This window comes from Lissotriton vulgaris, chromosome 11 (genome assembly GCF_964263255.1).
Source record: "Lissotriton vulgaris chromosome 11, aLisVul1.2, whole genome shotgun sequence".
Lineage (NCBI taxonomy): Eukaryota > Metazoa > Chordata > Amphibia > Caudata > Salamandridae > Lissotriton > Lissotriton vulgaris.
The window spans coordinates 837,857,509-837,881,964 of NC_141699.1; the positions used below are offsets into that span (position 1 = coordinate 837,857,509).

Here is a 24,456-nt window from a genome sequence, read left to right on the forward strand (position 1 = left end):
TTTTTCCTATAATGTGAATAAAACATTATAGATGCATTTATCTCTTTCTACTTTGTCCTAAATTTCCTCTATTAATACGTCCTTCTTACTGGGACCCCCTCCTTTCAACGCTAAATACCCAGGTCCCAGTGACTCCTTTGGGTTAACCCTTTCTCTCATACCATTATTATGATTTATGGCATCCGGGATGTGCATTTCAACGTTCTTTTCCATTTCTCTATGAATTTATGTCTTGTTTTGTCTGTTGAGCTGTATTATTGATTTCAAAGTTATGCCATAATTTTTATGTATAAAATAAGAAGCAGAAAAGAATAAACTTTGTAAAAAAAACTTGTTTTTGTGCTACAAGAATTGTCTGAAGGGATGGTTCCCTACTGTGGTGTAGTGGGCTATAATGCAACACTTTGTGCTCTTAATTGTATTATTTCCCATTATAATGGTATTTATTCACCAGACAGGAATTGCTTTTGTTTACAAGTATCCCTTTCCCCTGGTCCTGCTGGTGTATCTGTTCTCAAGGGCCACCTGCTTTTCGTTTTTCTGCCCCTGACATTGTAACCACACTCTAAATGAGACTCATTGAAATGAATTGCCGTCTTGGCAGTTCCTGTCAATGCACTGTCAATGTGCCGTGCTGCTCCATCAACATGACAGAGCCATATGGCATGGTTTCAATCTCTTTTTTTATTTTAAAAAAGAAAATCCTAACAAGAAAAGCAATGATCCCCTCGCCATGGAGTAATTTAACCCCTTGCGTTCGTGGCGAATTTTCGCGCTGTGCGGCCGTTTTAAAGAGTGGGCGTGTTCATGACGGCCCCCAGCCGTCATCAGCACACGCCCACTGTGATGCATGACGGACGGGGGCCGTCATCAGCATGCAAGGGGTTAAATGTGTTTTCTATGATTTACCGCTAGGTTTTGGATGGCGGTATGCGAAAGTAAAAACTTGCAATTTGTTTGACCACTCTAAATAGTGGGCGGATAAATGGTAAATCCTGAAGGTTCACCTGACTCTATTGAAAGTGGGTGGACCTTCAAAACTGCAGAAATTGTACTCTTTAGCCATTGCGAGGGGGTAGCCTTTCTACTTCACTCTAAGTCAGGCCAAAATGTTTGAAATTGGATGAAAAAGAATATGGCACTAGCGGGACATGTTGGATTGTACAGGAGAGAGAGGGAAACCCTAAAGTTAAGTAGATAATATGAGGACTAAATCTGAGCAGAGGATGATCATAGGAATGTATAAACAGTTGAAAGTAACTAAATGGATAGGGGCTGTTGAGCTGACCTGAGGAAGGCAAGACCATGGAGGAGTGTGAATGCAGTTGTAAGTAACTGTAAATGAAATTGAAAGTGAAGTAGTAGCCAGGTCAAGAGAAGACGTTTAACAGTTGGAGTGCAGACTGTTAAAGAGTAATTCTGCAATAGTATCATATACCTTTTGGCAGGTGGTTTGAGTGGAATGCCCTGCTCACTTACTAGTAATTTTGATTACTCTGAGTACTATTTTTCACTATTAAGTCCATACACATGAGGGTTGTAATCTAGCAGATGAAGACATGGTTTAAGCTTCAGCTGCTTCCTAATTAGGCCCCATCCTATGAGATGTAGAATCAGTCTTCTGAAAGTAACAAGCTCCAGAAAAAACAGGACCAGAAAAGAACAAAGAAATCCCGGGGCAGTAGATGGGGCACAAGACTGTAACAAGGAACAGTAGGACAGTAATTTGGCGTTATGGCAAGTTATCCAAGCTTTGCCTCCTTGTCCCAGCTCATGCATTTGAAGATGTAGCACCACAGAAGGAACTGGAGAAACTAGCTTGTACTTAGGAGGAGCCAGAGAGGAACCCCCACAAGCAGAGGAGAACAAGGGAGAGGTCAATGGGAGCAATCCTGGTTATAGAGCTTTACAAACTACCTCTTGTTTATGCATCCCATCGGCATGAGCGGAATGAAGGGATCTTCTAGTGTCATGAAGTCTGACTTTGAGATTGCTTTCTACCGTCCAACACAGCACAACCTGACAACCACCTAAAGAAACAGCAAAACACAGTACCACAACAAAGCAAAGAACACTCTCCCTTCCTCGCAGATAGCTCATAGAAATACCCTCAAATGCCCATCTGCTGGTCCAGAATTGCTAACACTGACTACAGTACACCAGAAGCAAAAATGGCAAGCATGAAGTGATGAACCACAACCCAGTGAAAAATGAAAGCAAAATCGGCAGTTTGTATTCATGCTGACACCTCGCCTACGTGGTCGGGGGAGTTCCATCTGACAGAACAGGATTAAAAGAGTAAAGCACAGGTCATATATAGCATTTTTATGGCAGTGCCAGCATCTCTGGATCCTAAGGTGTGATACCCTGTATTCTGCTTATAGGTCCTACAAAGGGGAATCAGAGGGTTTAAAATTAACACATCTTCAGATAAAGGAAAGAAGTGATGAGTCATGCCGCCACTCACATATATAACAGTGAGAGACCCATCCTACACCAACAGGCAGTTCTTCTAGTAAGATGAGGTCCTTACAAGGGAGAACGCCATTCAAATAAAAAACGTTTGAAAACATTGCTCCAATTATTATTGGCCTGCTGTCAGGAGGATACATGCCCCTCATGGGTATGGACTGTGATAAGAAAGTGGGAGGTAATTGGAGATTGGAAAAGTGTAGTATGAATATGTACAGCAAACTTAAACAGCCATCAAAGTGCATCATTCGAACCTGATACTGGATATTCATGTTGATTAGTAATGAACAAGTAAGCTGCATGACCTACTTTTGTGGCTGGTGGAGTTCATCATAAATGTTAGACTCAGGCATAAAGACTGCTTGACCGATTCATCCTTGGTTGTGTCAAATACAAACCTCTATTTGTGATACAGTGTGTTGTTTTTGTCTACAAGTCACAGGTGAACCATCTTGGAATTCTTCAGTGAAAGACGTTGGACACAATTTGAGAAACGTTAATTTGGCCTCACAGCTGTGGAAGGAGAAATTATATTTGTTATTTTATGGTGGGCCAGTTTGATTTTCTGAAGAGCTTTTGCTTTTTTTGGGAACTGCTTCTTGTACAGGATGCTACTGTACTGAAGCTCTGGCCGGATCAGACTCTCGCAAAGTTGCCTCTTTTCCTTGTTGAGTCCTGCTTTAATATTGTAGCCTTGGATTCGGGCCCTTCCATACTGCAGAGGTACCAGCGACTCATCTTTGATGCTCTTCGGATCCACTTTGCTACCTTCTTCGAGGCATGTCTGGGCAAGCTGCTCCCTCCTTTGACGCAGCTCTGCTACTTCTTGCTGCATCCGTTCCCTGCCTAGGACCCTGTCAATCTTATTCCAGAATGTCCTGTTGAAGTAGTTATACAGCTCCCAGTCAAGTTTGTTCCAGTCCTTTATTTGCTCTGCAGTATCCTCAGAAAGAGTCAACCTGGTGCTGTCATTCCTGCTGTTCAAGGGGAAGGACAGTACATCATTCATGTTCCAGCAGAGCGTCTCCTTCAGAAGAATCATAGATTCATCAAAGTACTCAGCAATAAGAACCAGGTTGAAAATGGATTCAATTGCCAGGATGTCCATCTGAGAATATATGGAAGAGGAATTTCCATTGTTGTTGAAGCCAAAGTCAAAGGTCATGAGGTTCTTGGCATAATGGCTATCGTGGTCACTGGGAGTATAGAAGAGAGAGGGTTCAGCTAGAAATTCCTCCAATGTTTTCGTTCTGGAAAAAGAAGAGATGCCCTTGTAGTAGGCAAAAGAAGACTCCATGAGCTGGACCGGATTACGCAAGATAGCAAAGTAAAAAGTATTGTACGGCATTATTTTTTCAACCTGCAGAAAAGGAGAGGGGCAAAGAACAAACAAGTAAAACATGAGAATTCAACAGTGACAATTTCTATTTATGATGTTTCAGTTTTCAGATGAGTTCCCTCCCAGGTTTATCACTATGAATTAGATATTTTAAATAGGACACAATCCACCTTAGGGTGCTAAAGCATGCTTTCCACAGTAGAGAAATATACTATGTGCAAATACTCATGGAGGGTAAACTGTATAAAAGAAGTATGTGTTGCAACTATGCAATGACAGTGAGAGGCGATTATGCTTCCAAATTCCAGTGGTAGTATATTATATTCTGTTTCACAGATTCCTAACACCACAGGGGTCCAAGGCTGCTTGAGAGGTTATCAGTCACGAGAATGGAAAGGACATGTCCTCCCTCTTTTATATACTATTAACCCAGCAAAATGTCCATCCGATGGCCTCTTTTTGTGTTTACAACTCAAGTGATGGAGAAACAATCAAACGAAGACAATCAAAATGGGTGGGGGATTCCTACGTGTGTAATGGTGATTCTCTCAAGTACAGAGTTACTGAGCGGATCAAATATGAAGCCACCTGCTGCTGCGGGTGGGAAGGGAAAGAGACCCTTTTCTTTTAATTGCCTTCACTCACTCTAGTAGTGACATGCAAAGTCCTGGAGTCCCATGTCACTCAAACCCTTACTTCTTTTATTGAGGACTCTTGTGTTTTGGACCCCCAGCAGGCTGGGTTCAGACCTGCGCATTCCACAGAAGCAGTCATCCTCTCTGTGATGGACGAACTACGCAGGGGCGCCGACTCTAACACCTGTCAGGCCCTGGTTCTTCTAGACCTGTCAGCCGCCTTTGACACGGTCGACCACGATATTTTGGTCGACCGTGTCAGAGAGGCTGGCATCCAGGGCACTGCCCTGGATTGGGTGCGCTCTTTTCTGACTCACCGCCATCAAGCTGTCAGACTGTCCCAGTTTTCTGCCTCTCAAGTCGAGCTGACCTGTGGTGTCCCGCAGGGATCCTCCTTATCCCCTCTCCTTTTTAATTTATACCTAGCCCCGCTTATCCGTTCCCTCCGCCAATTCAATGTCTCCGCGTTCAACTACGCGGATGACATTCAACTGGTCTTCACTATCGACTCCAGTGACCAATCCATCTCCACTTTCCAAAACACCCTCTGCTTCATCAGCGATTGGATGGGCACAAACCATCTGAAACTTAACCCCGACAAGACTGAGCTGGTGCTTGTCGGGGGGCCCTCTAATCCCTGGCACTCTTCCTTTTGGCCTGCCAGTCTGGGCAGCCCCCCTTGCCCTGTCAACTCAGCAAAAAGTCTGGGAGTTGTCATAAGCAACGACCTTTCTATGACACCCCAGATCAGCGCTGTAGTCTCCTCCAGCCATTTCCAGCTCAGGAAAATACGCAAAATCTCCCGCCTACTTACCACCGATGCCCTCACTTTGGCCCTGCTTGCGTTAGTCATGTCTAGGCTTGACTACGCAAATGCACTTTACGTGGGCATTCCTGCATACCAACTTAGGAGACTCCAGCTGATCCAAAATCAAGCTGCCCGCTTGATCTATTATCAACCTAGAGATCAGCACGTCCAACCTCTCCTAAAAAGTCTCCACTGGCTTCCGGTTTCTGCCCGCTGCAACTTTAAGCTTGGTTGCATCATTTTTAAATCCCTCACTGGTCATGGTCCCTCCTTCATTTCTTCTTTGCTTCATCCTTATGTTCCCTCCCGCACTCTTCGGTCATCTCAATTGGCCTTACTTTCTGTCCCCAGATTCAAGCGGAAGAAACACGGTGGCCTCAGGTTTTCTTTCTTAGCCCCGTCTTTTTGGAACACCTTACCTCTTTCTCTTAGGTTGCCCTCCCCCTACACCACATTCAGATCCTCCCTCAAAACTCACCTTTTCACTGTAGCTTATTACTAGCCATCATTCTGTGTTATGTTATCTTCTGTCTCTCCTCCCTGCTCCCTCTGTATAGCGCCAAGAAACCTAATGGTGTTAGCGCGCTCAATAAGTTAATTTAACATAACATAACATAACATGCTTCATCATTGGGCCATCCAGACTCCTACAGGTCGGGGTGGGCTCAACCATTTTTCAGGGAGCACTTAGAGATATTTTGTAAGGGGGCATACCATTAAACATAAAATTCCTCAACCACACCTAAAGAAATCTTTAATAGTGGAGTGGGAGAGAAGGTTAAAATATACACAAACAGGTTTTGAAGGGAGCCGCACTTGCCTCTTCAGTGGAAACCTGCTCTGAACCATTAGTGCACAGTGGAAACATGTATTACAGACAGGTGGTCACCACTATGTAGTTAGGTAAGAGTTTCCATAGGAAGCAAGTTTTTTATTTTGCTAATGATTGGCATTATTTGACTAATGTTCACACTACTCTCAACCCAAAAAATCATAACATTTTAGCTCCTTTACAGAACGTTTCAGGGTGATCCATCCAGCAGGGTCGGAGAAAAAGGGGGTGCCTCAAAACATGGTTTTTGTCATGCTGGTTCCCATTGGAACTTTGGAAATAATCTTACCAAATTTGGCAAAAGGTTAGACCTTTACAGAGCAAGAGTGATTTCAGCTGTTTTTGGTTAATTAAAGATCAAAATATCATAGAATCTGGATGGTTGATACCACAGTACTCCTGTGGTACCGCAAGTTAAAATACATATGCAAATCATTGGCCAATAGGGCATTTTTAACCCTTGGCCCCTAGTAATCTGACTGCCTGGTCCCAACATCAACAGAAATGTTCCAACTACCATTTCAGGACTCAGTCTCCATTCCTGAATGTCTTAAAAAATATTATTCATTGAGGTAGGGGTACTCTAACACATTGGTCCTTATGAGGAGGACCCCCTCCAAACTTGGGGCTAAAACTAAAAAAATAAAAAAATCTTTGCTGTGGGTCCACCGGTACTCACATGGAACAAAGCAAAGCCTCCTTTTATGCCCAGTAGCACTCCCACAGGACCCAGTACTACCCTCCCAGTAGTACCATGGGGTACCACGAGACTGTGAAAGAATTAAAACATGAATATTGCCCTGTCCTTGGAGAGCCTTTTCCGCAGTGATAGTGCAGAAGTACTGCGCTACTGTGATTTTTTTGTTTTTTTAATTGAAAATGTGGGGAGTTGTGTAACAATGGGGAGCATTGGCTGCCTGCAGGGGGTTTGGTGCTACTGTGATTTTTTTGTTTTTTAATTGAAAATATGGGGAGTTGTGTAACAATGGGGTTGGCCAGCAATGGGGAGCGTTGGCTGCCTGTAGGGGGTTTGCTGCAGGGCCTGGCTATAGGCCTGATCCTGAAACCAACTCACCAGTGTACATGGCCAAATGCTGTGTACAAATGGGGGTTGGCTGCTTGTGGAGGGTAGGAGGCCCTACATCCAAACCCCTACTATGCACAGTCAGAAGCTATGCATTGTGAAAAAGTTGGATGAATATGATTAAAAAAATAGAAATATAGTTAGGTACGGGTAAGAAGATCTTACTTTGCATAATTGAAAAATATTAGAAATTCACTGAAAAAAGCTAAGGTTAAAGTAACATTATAGGTAAGGTACTTAGGCCCAGATTTACTATTATTTGGTGCAACGCAGTCCAGCAAATCAACTTGCAGCACATCGTCAAATGGGCCATATTTACTAATATATAGCACATTCCTGCTCTATCTCTGCATTGTCACACACAGTGCAGCCTTGCTCTAGTGCAGGCAGCCTTGCACCACGGTGCAAGGGTGCCTGCATTACAGGCAGTATTGTTTTTGTGCAGGAAAGGATACCTTCCGGCACACAAACGATCATCAGATGCATTTTCCGCTTTCTATGTGTGCTGCAGAATACATATTTCTCCTCATTACGCTTCTGTTGGGAAGGTATAGCATTTTGACACATTCCCAGGTGTGCTTGTCTTAGTAAATCAGGAATGTACCAAAATCCATGGGTGGATGTGGGAGAACAGTTATGCTCCACCCATAGAACGCCTTCCCAATGCAGAGTAACGCAAGGCAGTGACTTACACTGCCTTGCATTTCTCTGGATTTACTATGCCACGCAGAGCCATGCAAGGTGGCAATGCGTGGCTTAGTAAATCTCACTGAAGACCTTGTGCGGCCTAGTGACGAACTGGCAAAGCAAGGGCTTTGTAAATCTGGGCCAAAAATGTTTGCGTACATACAAAAAAGCTAAAAATTAATTGAAAAAAACAAAGGTTAAAGTGATGTTGTGGTTAGGCCTTTTAATAATATAAAACTATTGTTTTTTATTAAATATTCAAAATATTCAAATTCCAGCTTGGCAACGATTATGTTGTCACAGACAATATATGCTGGTTGACCTTGAGTATATTAAATACAATCCATTTCCCAATATCCTCTATTTCTAAGTTCTTCACTGAGATCTTATTGTGCAAGCACGAATAAGAAGGAAATTATGTTCAATAGGTTCAGGAAATCAGAGTGTTCCTCAGTAAACGTACAAGTCAATAAAAACTAGGAATTTTAATATCACAAACAAAGTGTCAAAATGGTCTGAGGGGTAATACACTTCATTGTGGTAAAACATGAAAAAATGTGACTCGATTTGTATGGATCATGACGAAACATGTTGGCTGGCTGGAATTATTAATATTTGAAGTAACTAATAAAAGAAGGAATATTACATCAGGTACGTGACGTTACAGGTATGGACAATTTCTATTCATCTTAATGGCATTGCCCACTTAAATCCATCACATGACCTGCCATTTAAAATCAACAGGTTAACAGGTATACATTTGCCTCAGTGAAGGTACTTTCTGCTAGACTCTATGGACTACACTTCACAGTTTAGTATGATACACTACAGACATTCCTGAGATGGGATAGTAATTTATTTATTAATTCATGTTCGAATAATTTAAACCATTGCATGACTAAGAACTGTGCAATACATTTTCTCTTGGAATAAAACAATACCTACAACCACCAAGATGGAGTTTGGAGCAATTAAAAGCAATACCGACTAGATCATGTCAAAAAAAGAAAGAAAAGAGTTAAAAGCAACCCTACATGATTAAGATAAAAAAAACAGTGTCCTAGATTTTACAAATAAAGTGGTGAAGTGCATTATACAGTATATATGCTAATAGGACCTCCAAGTGTATGGCTGGGGTTACTGAGGTCTCAATACCCCAGAGTCTTTGTGTGCAGCACATGATCATATTTTCTGGGTTAACAATCCCCACATCCCAGGGCCGCCTGACCATGAAGGATACTGCACGTGTCCCTTGAATTTACCAGTTCCCATTGGTGGCTCTCCTAATAGCTAGATACTGGATGCTGTTCTGGGTTCTATGGCCATTGGCTTTTGTCATTGCTTCAATAAGCAAAAAGCGAATAGAACTCATAAATTTCCCCACTCTCGCTAAGGTGCTTGGCATATTTTCAGTAAAGCACATATCTGATGCCTCCTTACAGCCAGGGCCGTTGCTAGGCATGGGCAGAGTGGACAGCTGCAAAGGACCTCGCGCTCAGCCTACCAGCATGGGGCCCGAACCGATCTTGTGCCCTATTGTTTCCCTGTCACCTTGCAATTAGGGTCCAGGGTAGCCCCTCCCCTCTCCCTGGGCATCTCAGGAATGGTGTTTGGAGGCCTAGGGGAGGGAGACGCTTCGACTTGTCCCAATTGCAAGGAGACCCATTCAGAGACAATGAAGGCTCATTGTACAGGATTTTGGCACACCCACAGTGTTAACTCTCAGCCCACAAGCAATTCTTACACCTATCAGGCTGGAGGTGTGAGAATTGCTTGCGGGCTGAAAGGTAAAACTGTGGGCACTAAAATACTGTACAATGGGCCTCCTGCAGTGTCTCTGAATGGTTTCCTTGCATAGGGTCACTTAAGTAAATTAGAGGGGCCTCGCGCATTTCCTTTTGGCTCAGGGCCTCGCAAATCATAGAACCGGCCCTGCTTACAGCACCCAACACCTTTTATGCAGCATAGCAAGAAAATCCCTTAAAACCCATCTTTTCATAAACATTTAAAAACCACCTATTTAATTTAATCAGCCACTTTTCTGACCATGGACTAGCACAATCTGTATTCCTCCTACTGGCAAAAGCGCGGAGATAACCCTTCGGGGGTCGAATCAGGCGCTCTACAAGAATATAAAATAAAAAATAAAGAAGAGCAGGTGCACAAATGATGGACAAATTAAGACAGTTTAGTCACTAACCCATGCTCTCAGTGAGACACATTTAATCACTCTCTCATACAGTCAGTCATGCACCTACTAAATCTTTCATCCAGACACTTATACATCCACTCATTCTTCAATATGTAGGACATATTTTAACTTTACAGAAACATACAGTCACTGGATGATGTCATCAGTGATGTCATCAGTGATGTCACTGACCATGTCATGAATGATGTAATATGTGACATCATCAGCAGTGGATTGCGGGTGCGCGATATATAGTTAGTGCAACTAACTATATATGGAATTTCAATGGTTTTGTGTGAGTAAAATAAGGTTTTGTAAATGCTAATTCCTAACTATATATGGTCTATAACCTATGGTTTTTTCAGTGAATTTTCAAGGTTTTGTAAATGCTAATTCCTAACTATATATGGTCTATAACCTATGGTTTTTTCAGTGAATATATATATATATATATGTATATGTAGGTACGCCTGTTTGCACATGGGGTACTGGGGTACTGGGAGGAGCAGGTCCTGATGGTAGAACATTCTGTCACCATGAATACTAAGGTGAAACTCTGGTCTAGGTACATAGATGATTTGTTTTTTGCTTGGGATGGGACTGAGACTGAGGTGAGAGATTTCATACACAAGCTTAACAACAATAATCTCAATATCCAGCTGACTAGCACCATCAGCATGCAGTCCGTTGTGTTCCTGGACGTTGAAATTTATGTTCAGGAAGGCACTCTCCAAACGAAATTGTACCGCAAGCCCACGGCAGGTAATACGCTGCTGCATGCGGATAGCCATCATCCTGCCCATCTGATTCGCAGCATCCCCTACGGGGAGATGCTGCGCGTCAGAAGAATATGCAGCAGTGAAGATCAATGCCGTGTAGCGCAATCACAGTGTAGGGATCGCTTCCTGCAACGAGGCTACAAACCAGCCATCATAGATGATGCCTTTGCTAGGGCTAACAGGACAAATAGGTTGGAACTCCTAGGCTTAGGAGGTGATAGTCAACCAATTGTCCCTGCTAGTGGATCTGATGAAGTAACCAGATTAATCATTGGGTTTAGCAACCAGCATAGATCAATTGAAAAGATAATCAAAAACAATTGGTCACTAATCTCAAATGATCCCATACTAGGTACTATCATGCCGAAACACCCTAGCATTACATACCGCAAAGCAAGATCTATGAAAGATAGCTTGGTATCAAGCAGCCCCGAGGTCATAACTGGCTCATGGTTAGATGACAGCAAGGGATTTTTACGTTGTTCCACCTGCAAAGCATGCAAGCATGGGGTGAGTAAAAGTGAGGTAGTCACACCTTTATCTCCGACTCCCATTAAGATCCAACAAAAACTAAACTGCAAAACAGAGTTTGCGGTCTATGTTTTGGAATGCCCATGCGGGCTCAGGTATGTAGGCAGCACGAGACCCCAGGTCCACAAGCGGATCTTACAACATCTACGTGCGATTGCACATGCTGATCCTACATATCCTGTAGCGAGGCATTTTGAGCTAGCGCATGTTAAAGATGCATCGGCCTTGCGCTATTTTGTTATAGACTGTATTCCCCCACAGAGGAGAGGTGGTGATAGGGAAGCCCTACTTAGAAAGTTGGAGACCCGCTATATAATATCCCTCGACACCAAGACGCCTCAAGGTCTCAATATGGGAGAGGATTGTTACACTCATCTATAACATGTACATGCCCTTGCTGTCTATACATTGCACTTTAACCTCAATCAATTGTATCTGTCCTGCAATTCCAACTTGTAATGAACAATTGTTGAGGCTATTTCTTTACATGAACCCTGGACCCTCGTCTTTTTGACCTGTGTTTTTTAAAAAAAAATCAAAAAAATAATGATTTAACATTTATTATTGCACATTTTCACTTTATGGTAGCACTTTAGCCATCTAACATGTAATGTACTTGATATAGCGTTTTTGCACAATTGACTTAGAAACTGACAATTGAAATGAAATTAAATGAAATTGGATTTATAAAGCGCATGGCTGCCCGTAAGCGTTCCAGCGCTACCATGCGAAAATAAGAGGCTCTGAAGAGGGGCAGGGGAATTTAAGAGGCTTTGGGAAAAAGAAAGAATTTAAGACATTTGCGGACTTTGCTGAGGGATGGTTCAGTGCGAATGTGTCTCGGGAGGGCGTTCCAGGTCTTTGCCGCAATTTCAATATGTAGTAGCCCACTTGGGCAGTATATCAACTTCTGTTTTCCGTTTTGTTTGACATGAAGGTTACTATGATTTGTGGCCCGCTCTATATGTACTGCAGTACTTGTTATTTAATCAATGGTGGAACTAGCTAATCCAACAAGTACCTGCTGCAGTGAAAATTTGAATGGCAACATAATTATTTATAATTATTTATTGGCTTTTAACTTTTGTATATTATGAAGTTTATTTATTAGCCATGCCATGAATCTTAACAATGTGAGTCAAACGAATGTAGATATTTTCTCTGTGCGACAAATCAGACCCTCCAGGATTTCGCGATTTCGCGATTTCCAAAAAATCGCGAAATCGGCCGTTTTGTAAAATTGCCGCGATTTTTACAAAACGGCCCGCGAAATTTGAAAAATGTGAATCCATGCCGGGATTTATTTCTGCGTTCTCGATGGCACAGAAGTTTTAAATGTGGGGAAACATTTTGATCGTAATCTCTTGGCCTTCCTTCCATAATAGATAGTTGTATATCGCCCTCAAGTGGCTATTTATAGAATTACGCTGCAGATTATTCTGAGAGGTATTTAAAAAGTGCGCAGACCTGGAAACGAAGCACACTGCGGCCAGCGAGGGACAACAGCACCAGCCAGAGAAAAAGGACAGGACAAGGGGGCTTGAAAGCTACAGGCGTAACAGGAATAAAAAGTGACAATTGCTGGGGTGTCAGATGTGCTCGATTGAAAAAATAAAATTGAGTACGTTTAAATCTAGCATTACTGGCTATTCAGCAGACCTGTGTAAATGCTCTCATCCACTCGCCCTCCGAAAGCGGAGCAGCAAGGTACGCTTCCCACCTATCTTTAGTTTGAGAATACCACACAGGATTAATTCTTGACCAAGGTTCCACCAGAGGATTGATCTCGAGTCTATATAAATCCCTAAAGGCAGATCGTACTATTGAGCTTCCCACCTATCTTTAGTTTGAGAAAGCTCAATAGTACCATCTGCCTTTAGGGATTTATATAGACTCGAGATCAATCCTCTGGTGGAACCTTGGTCAAGAATTAATCCTGTGTGGTATTCTACCCGTTCATCTGGGAACGAGGGCCAGATCTCCTGGGCTGTGCGTGTTATTTTTGCATGTTGCAAGACCTGGCCATCTGTGACCAGGTACCAGTCTTTCTCCTCTTGGAACGTCAAAAACGTTCCATTTGTATTTCGGTCTCCGGCAGTTAGACAACCCCTTTCATACCACTTCCTGATGTCCGTTACTGTTTTGATTTGGGAAAATCCCTGCAACCATTGCAGGGGGAGTGCTGTGGCTTATGGGGCCCTCCGGATAATCAGGGTGACTGCTTGTTCCCATGCTGTCGCCACTTGCCGTACTATGCGAGAGCATTCTTTAGGGGTGCGAGCGCCCATCATGACGTAGTGTGGGAGTGTCATACTGTTATTCCGATCCGCCAACAGTTCTTTCTCTGTGTTCCAGCCCTCCGCGCACCATTGTGTCGCATATTGTATAAGTCCCGCCAGATAGTAGAGCCTAAACCCTGGGAGACCCAGGCGACCCGATTCTGTATCAGGCTTAAGGAGATCTAATTTGACTCTGCTGCACCCTCCAGCCCATACTAAGGAGATCAAGAGACTGTTCAGTGTGTCAAAAATGGCTTTTCGTATTGTACAGATAAGGTGCTTGTTGTATCTTTCAAGCACCTACGCAGCTGTTTGGAAGAAAAGATTTATGGCCCTGAGAATGGGCGAATGGCCATTTTTAAAACACTTGCCTGCATGGCGTGGTTCAAATGAGGACACTAATTGTAGGGGCTGTGGTCATTAAACGGAATCAATTGAGCATGTCGTGTGTGTTTGCCCAGCATTTCTCAAGGATAGAAGGCGATTGTTGCGAGGTGAATGGATCAAGCACAAGCAATGAAGATATCCAGTAGGGTGTGTCTGTCAAGTTGGAGCAAAAGATGGCGGAGAAGTACAGGGCACCTCCTTCCTCAAGAAGATCCCTGGCAGAGAAGGCAAGGACACTGCACTCTTTTGCATATGGCAAGGGTGATGAGGGGAATACTAGGGATTATGGGGACAGAAATGCTATATGGTCAGCTGTAGTATTGGTCCTTAAGCATAGTGGTAGTGTGAGCGAGGGGATAGAGAGTAGAAGGCAAGGGTTAAGGTTGTCCGGCATGGCAAGAGTAGGACCGGACGTATGTAAATTCTACATTTCAATAAAACCAAAGTGTCTACATTGTAAATAAACCAAATATACATAGCTTTGTGCTGTTAAATAACTAAAAAAACAAAGATATATGTGTTTGTTGTAGGAAAAATGGCCAAATTAAATGCCGCAAAATTGCTGCAAAATTTCCATATTTGTGCCGCTAAATTTTCATTTTTGTGCCGCTAAATTTGCTAATCCATGCCGCTATATCCTGGGGGGTCTGACAAATGCATTTATGCAGTGATTTTACAATAACTTTGTAACTTAATTGAAAGTTGAGTATGTTTTCGCTTTCTATTACATGTGATGGCACTACTTGCACTTTAAAAGGGGTGGTCATCCCTCGTGACGTTGTCATGTGATCAAGGCTATCTCTAGCCGAAACGTGTCATGGCGGATTGGTGCTGGGCTGAACTTTAAATAAAATCAATTTGCACCACGTTGGGTCTCGCTGGTTCCTGATTGACGGTGTGGCTGACTGCGCTGCGCTGCGCTAGAGACTGGACGTACCTCATATATATATATATATATATATATATATATATATATATATATTCACTGAAAAAAAACATAGGTTATAGACCATATATAGTTAGGGATTAGCATTTACAAAACCTTATTTTACTCACACAAAACCATTGAAATTCGCATATATAGTTAGTTGCACTAACTATATATCGCGCACCCGCAATCCACTGCTAATGATGTCACATATTACATCATTCATGACATGGTCAGTGACATCACTGATGACATCACTGATGACATCATCCAGTGACTGTATGTTTCTCTAAAGTTAAAATATGTCTTATATATTTAAGAATGAGTGGATGTATAAGTGTCTGGATGAAGGATTTAGTAGGTGCATGACTGACTGTATGAGAGAGTGATTAAATGTGTCTCACTGAGTGCATGGGTTAGTGACTAAACTGTCTTAATTTGTGCATCATTATATCTGTTGTTCTGTAAACTGCTGCATGTGTTTATCAGTAGCTATATGAGTAACTATATGGGTTATTGATTGGTTGCCCAAGTATTTGTATGGGAGAGTGAGTGTGTGTGTGTGGGTGGCTGGGAGGTGTGTGACTCTGTGCATAGATGTGTGAACAGTTGATTCACTAGATGTATGGGTTCAAAACTGCATGTAGAAACAGCTGTATGGGTGGTTGACTGTGTGCATGAGTGTATTGGTGAGTGAATGGATATCTCAGTGCTACATGTCAAAGTTAGTACATATGTAAAACACAGTACATGTGAGAGTTGACATATATAAATTACTGTGTATAAGAGCCAGTGAATGTGTGAGTGGCTGCATGGATCATTGAAAACTTGTATCAGTGATTGTATAAGAGAGTAAATATGTGTTAGAATATGTTTGAATAAGTAAGGTGTGTATAACTGTATAGTTGAGGAAATGGAGGTGTGATTGATTCTTTGCATGACTGACTCGGTGTGTGAGTAACTCGATGGATGAGTGACAGTCTGTGAGTGTCTGTTTACACTGAGTGTATCTAAGGTTATATTAGAGTCTGAAGAGGTTCATCGTATTATCACATGAATGATGTCATCAGTGATGTTGTCAGTGATGTCATTTGAGTTGTCATCAGTGATGTCATCAGTGATGTCACTGACCATGTCATGAATGATGTAATATGTGACATCATCAGCAGTGGATTGCGGGTGCGCGATATATAGTTAGTGCAACTAACTATATATGCAAATTTCAATGGATTTGTGTGAGTAAAATAAGGTTTTGTAAATACTAATCCCTAACTATATATGGTCTATAACCTATGGTTTTTTCAGTGAATTTTCAAGGTTTTGTAAATGCTAATTCCTAACTATATATGGTCTATAACCTATGGTTTTTTCAGTGAATTTCAATAGTTTTTTAATAGCAAATATCAAAAGCTGTAAAATGTATTGTTCTTTTAAAGGAAAAATATATTTTATATGTATTTATTAAAAAATGTTATGCATCTGCCAAACCCTGATCTCTAATAGTGCACTGTGGTGAAAATGATTTGGGCACTATGACTGGGGTAGGTCTGGAAATGCTTTTCAAGGACACCTTTGAGCAATTGATGGCACTTTTTTCCTCAAACTGCCTTGGTATATTCAAATATATGCCAAAGACAGAAATGGAGGTGGTCCAATCAAATTTGTCCACAAATTGAGAAAACGAGGAAGCATGTAAATAAGTCTGTTTCAGCTTACTTGAGAGACCATGGAATGGTCTCCATCTACAACAATAACTTGCGTTACTACATGCAAGATATCTACAGAGGAGATGGTGTGCACTTCTCAGATGAGGGGAACAGAGTTTTCATCCAGAATTTTAGACTGTGTATTGATACCTACTTATAAGTACCTAAATCTTCCACAGACCCAAAAGCTCTTTTCAGAGCTACCCTAACTATGATCACTCTAAATAAATTTTAAATGTAACTTTTTTTTTTCTAATTTTCACGATTTACGCTTTCTGGAGCGCTACCCGGTTCGCGCACCGGGCGCTAACCGCGCGAAAATGTGAATTTTTTTTTCTTTTTTTTGGGCATATATGGGCCTCCTCATCCACCCTCAAAAAAAGTAGGGGATCAGGATATGTCTCCCTTGCCCCCTTTTACACAATCCCAGCATTGTTTATCATCCATCTTGTGTCCAAATTAGACCTTAACGCAAGATGGCGAACACCCGTTACGCTGCCGGTAAGCTACCCGGTGCGCGAACCGGGGCACGCAACAGAACACGTAGCAAAAAAAAATGTGGGAAGTTAATGTACCAAAAAAGCACTGGAGACACTTTCACCAAATTTTGAATAGTCCCTACTACATACCAGTCCCTACCATTTTCCCAAATTTGATGGAATTCCATAGAGCCTTTCAAGTTGTAGCCCTGTCTAAATAACCTGAGGTAAATTACATGGCAAAAACACATTAGGAAGAGTTGACATTTTCAACCACTGATAACATTACTTTCAAGTTGCATTTGTATGTGCTGACTCTTGATTGGTTTGCTACATGAATATATATGAAAAATAAGAGGGAAAGACAGCCATTTTGACTGGAACTCCCTGATACATATTTACAGAGCATTTCCTGAGAAACCTAAGACACTTTTCCAAAAGTAAGTTAATAGTTTCTGAGGAGAAATATGTTGTGCACCTAAAGTTATTTTTTTAAAAAAGTTTCCTGTTAGATATTTACTGTCCCTCAGTTATAGTTATAGATTGAGTTAGGCTTCTCTGTTGTAGTCATGGATTGAGTTAGACTTGATCACATGCAGTACTTTATATTTCTACTTCCTGCCTTGTACAATACACTGCCCAAACATAAATTCACTCCTAAAAACTCAGAACTATGTAGTACACGTTAAGTTAAACATAAAAATGTTGAAGTTTCTTACTTAAACTCTATTTCTCTCTCTCTTTTTATTCTACCTTAACAGCAATTATGGATAAAGAATCACAGGAACCCAAAGTACAATCAGAAATACAGGACAATATTGACGATTTTTTTAATGTGACAGTAGACGAACAACCGGTGGAATTTATGGACAATTTTGAAAAACAAGAGACAATTTATGAAAATAAAGATCATGAAATTTCAGATGAAGTAATACTTGAAATTTCCAAAGATTATTAAAATTAATATCAATAAAATTTTATTTATAAATTAAAAATTGTTTAAGACATTATTCATTTTTTTTCAAAATTTAAGATATAATAGTAGAGTAATTATAAAAAAAAGTCAGACTAATGGTAAAGAGTACAACATTTTTATATTACTATGTGCTCAGGGAGTGCTCAAAGGATCTGTTCTACTTTCCCATGAATCTTGGAGAATAATTTACTTACTTAATGTGTTTTAAAAATGTGTTTTTTGACTTAAAATGGCTCAAAGGCTTTGTAAATATGCCCCATGCTGACTATGAAACTCTAGCAGTACATATCAAGAAACCTAAATGAGTTCAAGAAACGTTTTTAAACACATCAAGTAAGCAAATTATTCTCCCCCATTCATGGGGAAGTGACTTAAAATGCCCTAACACACATGAGGGCGTATTTACAAGGCCCTTGCACCACTTTTGCATCACTTTTAACATGGGGAAAATAACTTGAAAGAGGCTCAAAGGCCTTGTAAATATGCCCCATGCTGGCTATGAAACTCTAGCAGTACATATCAAGAAACCTAAATGACTTCAAGAAACGTTTTTATACACATCAAGTAAGCAAATTATTCTCCCTGAATCATGGGGCAAGTGAAATATTTGTTTAAAGAAGCAGACACCATTTTTTCCTTCTCTTAAATTTAAAAAGCATTGCTTTTCCATAAAAATGATTTTCAAGTCATAATTTGAAAACACAGCACAGCTCCTATGTACAAGCACACCCTGTCAGTACTAATACTTCTCATTATCTCCAATTACAATTTCTCAAAGAAACAAAATCTTTTTGTAAAACATTTGACACAAAGCAACATTTTAAATACACAACTTTCTTCCTAATTTTCTCCCAAAAGCATACTAGTCTCTATCTAAATTAAATGAATCCTTTCTCACCTTAGCAAATGCTTTTTGAATTTCAAAACAGTCTCAGACACACACCAATTTTTCTTTAGCAGAGCAAAGGGTATGCACTCCAGAGGCTGCAACCAACAATGGCACAGAAATGCTGTATTTCATCACACATATCTCTCATGTCACCCAATCAAAACTCTTCCCTCACTTTTTTCAAATCAACACCCTTCCCCCCTCTGCCCTTTCTGCCCTTTTTCCATAGCAACTACCTCCTGAAAGACCTCTCATGTTTAGAAGTTCACACAACAATGTTTCAAATGAACTCTGAACTCTCAGTACACCTGCTAATCCACTCCAATGTTTCTTAAAATCATTATTTCTTAACCATTCAAATTACATCTTTCAAAGAACACATCCATGCACCCTAACTTTCTGTTTTCAGAAATGGAAATCCACCAATCACTGCTAGTGAATCATCAGCACTGAAACTCCACAGTTTTTTTTCTTTACAAACTCCTACTGTTTCAACTGCCATTTCATTCCCACACTTCATCTGACTGCAGCAGAACCTCCTCTCACCATGTTTTCTGTCTGGATTCTTGGACAGAGCTACATCCACTGGGCTCACAGGTATGCTGATAAGAGAAATTTACACAACCTCAATTTACAAAATGTGGAAATCAAATGGATTGGCCAGAGAGGATTGAGATGTCACCAATTGATACCATTGGTGAAAACCTTTTTGCATTTGCCAAACCCTGACCTCATAATAGTGCACTGTAAAGGAAATGAGTTGGGCACTTTGACTGGGGTAGGTCTGGAAATGCTTTTAAAGGACACCTTTGAGCAATTGATGGCACTTTTTCCTCAATCTGCCTTGGTATATTCCAATATATGCCAAAGACTGAAATGGAGGTGGTCCAATTTATTTATTTATTTATTTATTTATTTAAATTATATAGCGCGTTATAACCACAGGGGTCTCTAAGCGCTGTTTGTCCAGATTACGTAGTGAGGTGTGGCATTTACTTGATCCCAGCAATGCGCCTAGAGGCTGCTCCATGCTTGCTTGAATAGTACAGTTTTTAACTTTTTCCTGAAGGATAGCAAATTGCATTCCTTCCTAAGTTCTGGGGCCAGTTTGTTCCACAAAGCTGGGAGTGTGTTGGAAAAAGCGCGTCCCCCCACCGTGGCCAGTTTGAAACGGGATTGGGACAAGAGGGTAGCGTCCGACGAGCGCAAAGTCCTGCCCGGTATATATGGGAATAGGCGGGATTTCAAATATCTTGGTGCTTTACCATACAGCGCCTTATGTACGATGCACAATCCTTTAAATACAACCCTCTGCCGAATCGGGAGCCAATGTAGCTCCTGCATCAGGGGGGAAGAGTGGGCAGTCCTGGGTTTCTTATAGATCAGCCTGGCTGCATCATTCATAACCCCCTGTAGCTTATCCAGCAGCCGCTGGGGTAAACCTATATACAGGGAGTTTCCGTAGTCCAGCCTAGCCAGGATTATGGCTGAGACCACATGTCTCAAGGTGGAAAATGAGAGTAATGCAGAGATCTTCCTTAGTTGTCGTATCAGGCCTATACAAGTACCCACTACCGTAGTGACTTGTTTTTTCATGGATAGTTTATCATCCACATATAGGCCCAGACTTTTGACTGCAGTCGCCGGTTTCGGTGGCACACCCAGCTCCACAGGCCAGAATTTCTCGCTCCAGGGGTTGCCCGAGATGGAAATGGCCAACACTTCCGTCTTGTCCGGGTTGATTTTTAAGGAGTTCTCGGACATCCAATTAACCGTGGCTTTGAGTATGTCCTGCAACCTGGTGGACGCTCCCGGGCCATCATCCAGCCGGATGATTATCAGCGTAGTTGTATACTAGGCAATCCATCCTATTCAGGAGTGCGATTAATGGCTGCAGGTAAATATTAAAGAGTAGGGGTGACAGGGCAGATCCCTGTGGAACCCTGCAGGTGATGGGAGCAGAGGTGGAAAGTAAGTCCCCCAACTGTACTCTTTGTGTCCTGCCCTGCAGGAATGATGTAAGCCATGCATGTGCTGTACCCCTGATACCAAAAGATCTCAACCGCGACTAAAGCTGTTCATGACACACGGTATCAAAGGCCGCGGAGAGATCCAGTAGTACCAGGGCGCTCGGTGTTTTTATATCAGCCCGAGTTCTCAATTCATCCAGGATTGATAGCATGACTAATTCCGTGCTATGGTTAGCACGGAACCCTGCCTGATTGGACTCCAGCAGGTTGTTGCTCTGTAGATGACCTGAGAGTAATGCCAACACATGCTGCTCAATCACCTTAGCCAGGAAAGGCAACTGGGAGATGGGTCGGAAGTTCTTCAAACACTTCGTGTCAGATCTGGGTTTTTTTAGTAGAGGAATCAGGCGAGCCTCTTTAAAAGCTAGAGGGACCTGTCCTGTGTGAAGGGAGGTGTTCAGCAGATGCAAAACCTCTTCCTCAATTCCTGGCAATGCCAACTTGAACACATCAGGAGGGCATGGATCCACCAGGGAACCCGATTTGACTCGGTCCGTGATCGTAAATAGTTCCTGTTTTGAAATTGGGGAGAACTCAACTAACGGTGTAATATCTGGCGGGGCAGTGAAGTCCGGTGGGCAAGGACATTCGAGGGGTGTAGTTGCAGCAATTTCTCCCAGAATATCGGAGATCTTATTCACAAAGAAATCCTGGAACCTCTGGCAATCCTCCTGGGTGAACTCAGTGCTTTGCTCTTTATTTATCCTGAGCTCCGCCAGGACCCAAAAGATTTCCTTCTGTGGATTTCTAGCTGCAACTATTCTTTCCTCAAAGAAAGCAGCCTTCCTAGTTTGGATGGCTAGTTTGTAATTCGCTAAGGATGAAATGTATTCTTTCTTGGCAGTGGCGTCATACTCTGTCCGCCATGCTCGTTCTTTCTTCCTCACCCCACGTTTCATATCCCGTAGGGAGCATTGTACCAAGGGGCCCCAGCTCCTCTCTCCACCTTCTTCACCCTACGAAGGGGTGCCACCAAATCAATGGCTCTCCCTAGTTTATGCTGAAGGTGACCACAGAGGGCATCAATGTTAGCGTCCTGCTCCTTTACTGAAGGAGACTGTTCCAGGAGGTACACCATTTTCTCCCCATCAAAGTTTCTCCACTTCCGGGTCATTTTCCAACCTTCCCCAGGCTTGGACAGATGGCTGCTCAATAAAATTCTGCCCAATCAATTTTGTCCACAAATTGAGAAAGCGAGGAAGCATGTAAATAAGTCTGTTTCAGCTTATATGAGAGACCGTGGAATGGGCTCCATCTACAACAATAACTTGCGTTACTACATGCAAAATATCTACAGAGGAGATGGTGTGCACTTCTCAGATGAGGGAAACAGAGTTTTCATACAAAATTTAAGACTGTGTATTGGTACCTACTTATAAGTACCTAGAACTTACACAGAACCCAAAAGCTCTTTTCAGAGCTACCTTAACTATAATTACTCTTTTAAAATTTCGAATGTACCTTTTTTCACTAATTTTCACTTATGTTCGCTTCCCGGTTCGCTATCCGGTTCGTGTACCGGCAGCTAACCGCGCGAAAAATGCAATTTTTTTTCCCGACATATATGAGCCTCCTCAGCCACCCTCAGAAAACCTAGGGGGTCAGGATACGTCTCCCGTGCCCCCTTATACCCATTTCCCACATTGTTTTTCCTCCATCTTGTGATTAAATTCGACCGAAACACAAAATGGCGAACTCCCGTTACGCTACCGGTGAGCTACCCGGTTCGCGTACCGGGTAGCGCTTCTACCGCGAGAAATCGAATTTTTTTGCCCCACGGGACCATTTAATAGCCCCCACATCATTCCTAGGGGGTCAGGAGGGGTCTACCTTGCCCTCTTTCATTAATTTCCCCCTTCGTTTTTCTCCACCTCTTGTCTCTCGATCCTACAGAGAGACAAGATGGCGGCCGTTCCGGAGTGCTTAGAATGTTGACAGACACCGGAGAGCCAATCAGCTTCACTTCGCGAAGTTCCGTTACGCGTCAGGTACGCAAACCGGGGTGCTAACCGGAGCGCTGTCACAGATATATCTGTTTTTTAAAACGTTAATTTCTCAAAATCCACTGGAGCATATATATTGAGACATAGCAAAGGCACGTAGGACAAACCATATCTACAATTTTGCCAAGTTTCATGTAAATCCATTCAGCCTTTCGAGCTAAAACTGATTCCAACCGCCCTATAGAAAAATGAATGGGAAAAACGCGTTTTGGGACCCCCCTTTTTTCTCGTCCCCCCCTTGACTAAACCCCCCCAAATTTTCAGGGGCTGCTCAGAAACAAAATGTGCCATTTTCCTGAAAATTTCAGCCAATTCCGTCCACAAACGCCAAAATTATTCGACATAGAATTTTCAGAAATCCCATATGAAAAAAATCCTAACTATATATACCTACTGGCGACCGCCAGTAGGTAATATATATATATATATATATATATTCACTGAAAAAACCATAGGTTATAGACCATATATAGTTAGTAATTAGCATTTACAAAACCTTAATTTACTCGCACAAAACCATAGAAATTCGAATATATAGTTAGTTGCAATAACTATATATCGCGCACCCGCAATCCACTGCTGATGATGTCACATATTACATCATTCATGACATGGTCAGTGACATCACTGATGACATCACTGATGACATCATCCAGAGACTGTCTGTTTTTGTAAAGTTAAAATATGTCTTACATATTGAAGAATGAGTGGATGTATAAGTGTCTGGATGAAGGATTTAGTAGGTGCATGAGTGAGTGAGTGATTAAATGTGTCTCACTGAGTGCATGGGTTAGTGACTAAACTGTCTTAATTTGTGCATCATTATATCTGTTGTTTTGTAAACTGCTGCATGTGTTGATCAGTAGCTATATGAGTAACTATATGGGTTATTGATTGGTTGCCCAAGTATTTGTATGGGAGAGTGAGTGTGTGTGTGGGGGTGTCTGGGAGGTGTGTGACTCTGTGCATAGATGTGTGAACAGTTGATTCACTAGATGTATGAGTTCAAAACTGCATGTGGAAACAGCTGTATGGGCGGTTGACTGTGTGCATGAGTGTATTGGTGAGTGAATGGATATCTCAGTGCTAAATTTCAAAGTAAGTACATATGTAAAACACAGTACACGTGAGAGTTGGCATATATAAATAACTGTGCATAAGAGCCACTGAATGTGTGAGTGGCTGTATGGATCATTGTGAACTTGTATCAGGGATTGTATAAGAGAGTTAATATGTGTTAGTATATGTTTGAATAAGTAAGGTGTGTATAACTGTATAGTTGAGGAAATGGAGGTGTGATTGATTCTTTGCATGACTGACTAGGTATGTGAGTAACTCCATGGACGAGTGACAGTCTGTGAGTGTCTGTTTACACTGATTGTATCTAAGGTTATATTAGAGTCTGAAGAGGTTCATCGTAT

At 41.8% G+C, this 24,456-nt stretch overlaps 1 protein-coding gene across 1 annotated transcript in view; it reads right to left on the reverse strand.

The window, feature by feature from the left end:
• Window positions 1-900: 900 nt before the first annotated feature.
• LOC147683568 (galactose-3-O-sulfotransferase 2-like) overlaps window positions 901-24,456 on the reverse strand; it is a 223,803-nt gene continuing 200,247 nt past the window's right edge. The window contains exon 4 of the mRNA XM_086942547.1: window positions 901-3,832. Within this exon, the coding sequence (XP_086798673.1) occupies window positions 2,969-3,832 (864 nt within the window). The 3' untranslated portion in view covers window positions 901-2,968. The remainder of the gene's footprint in view (window positions 3,833-24,456) is intronic.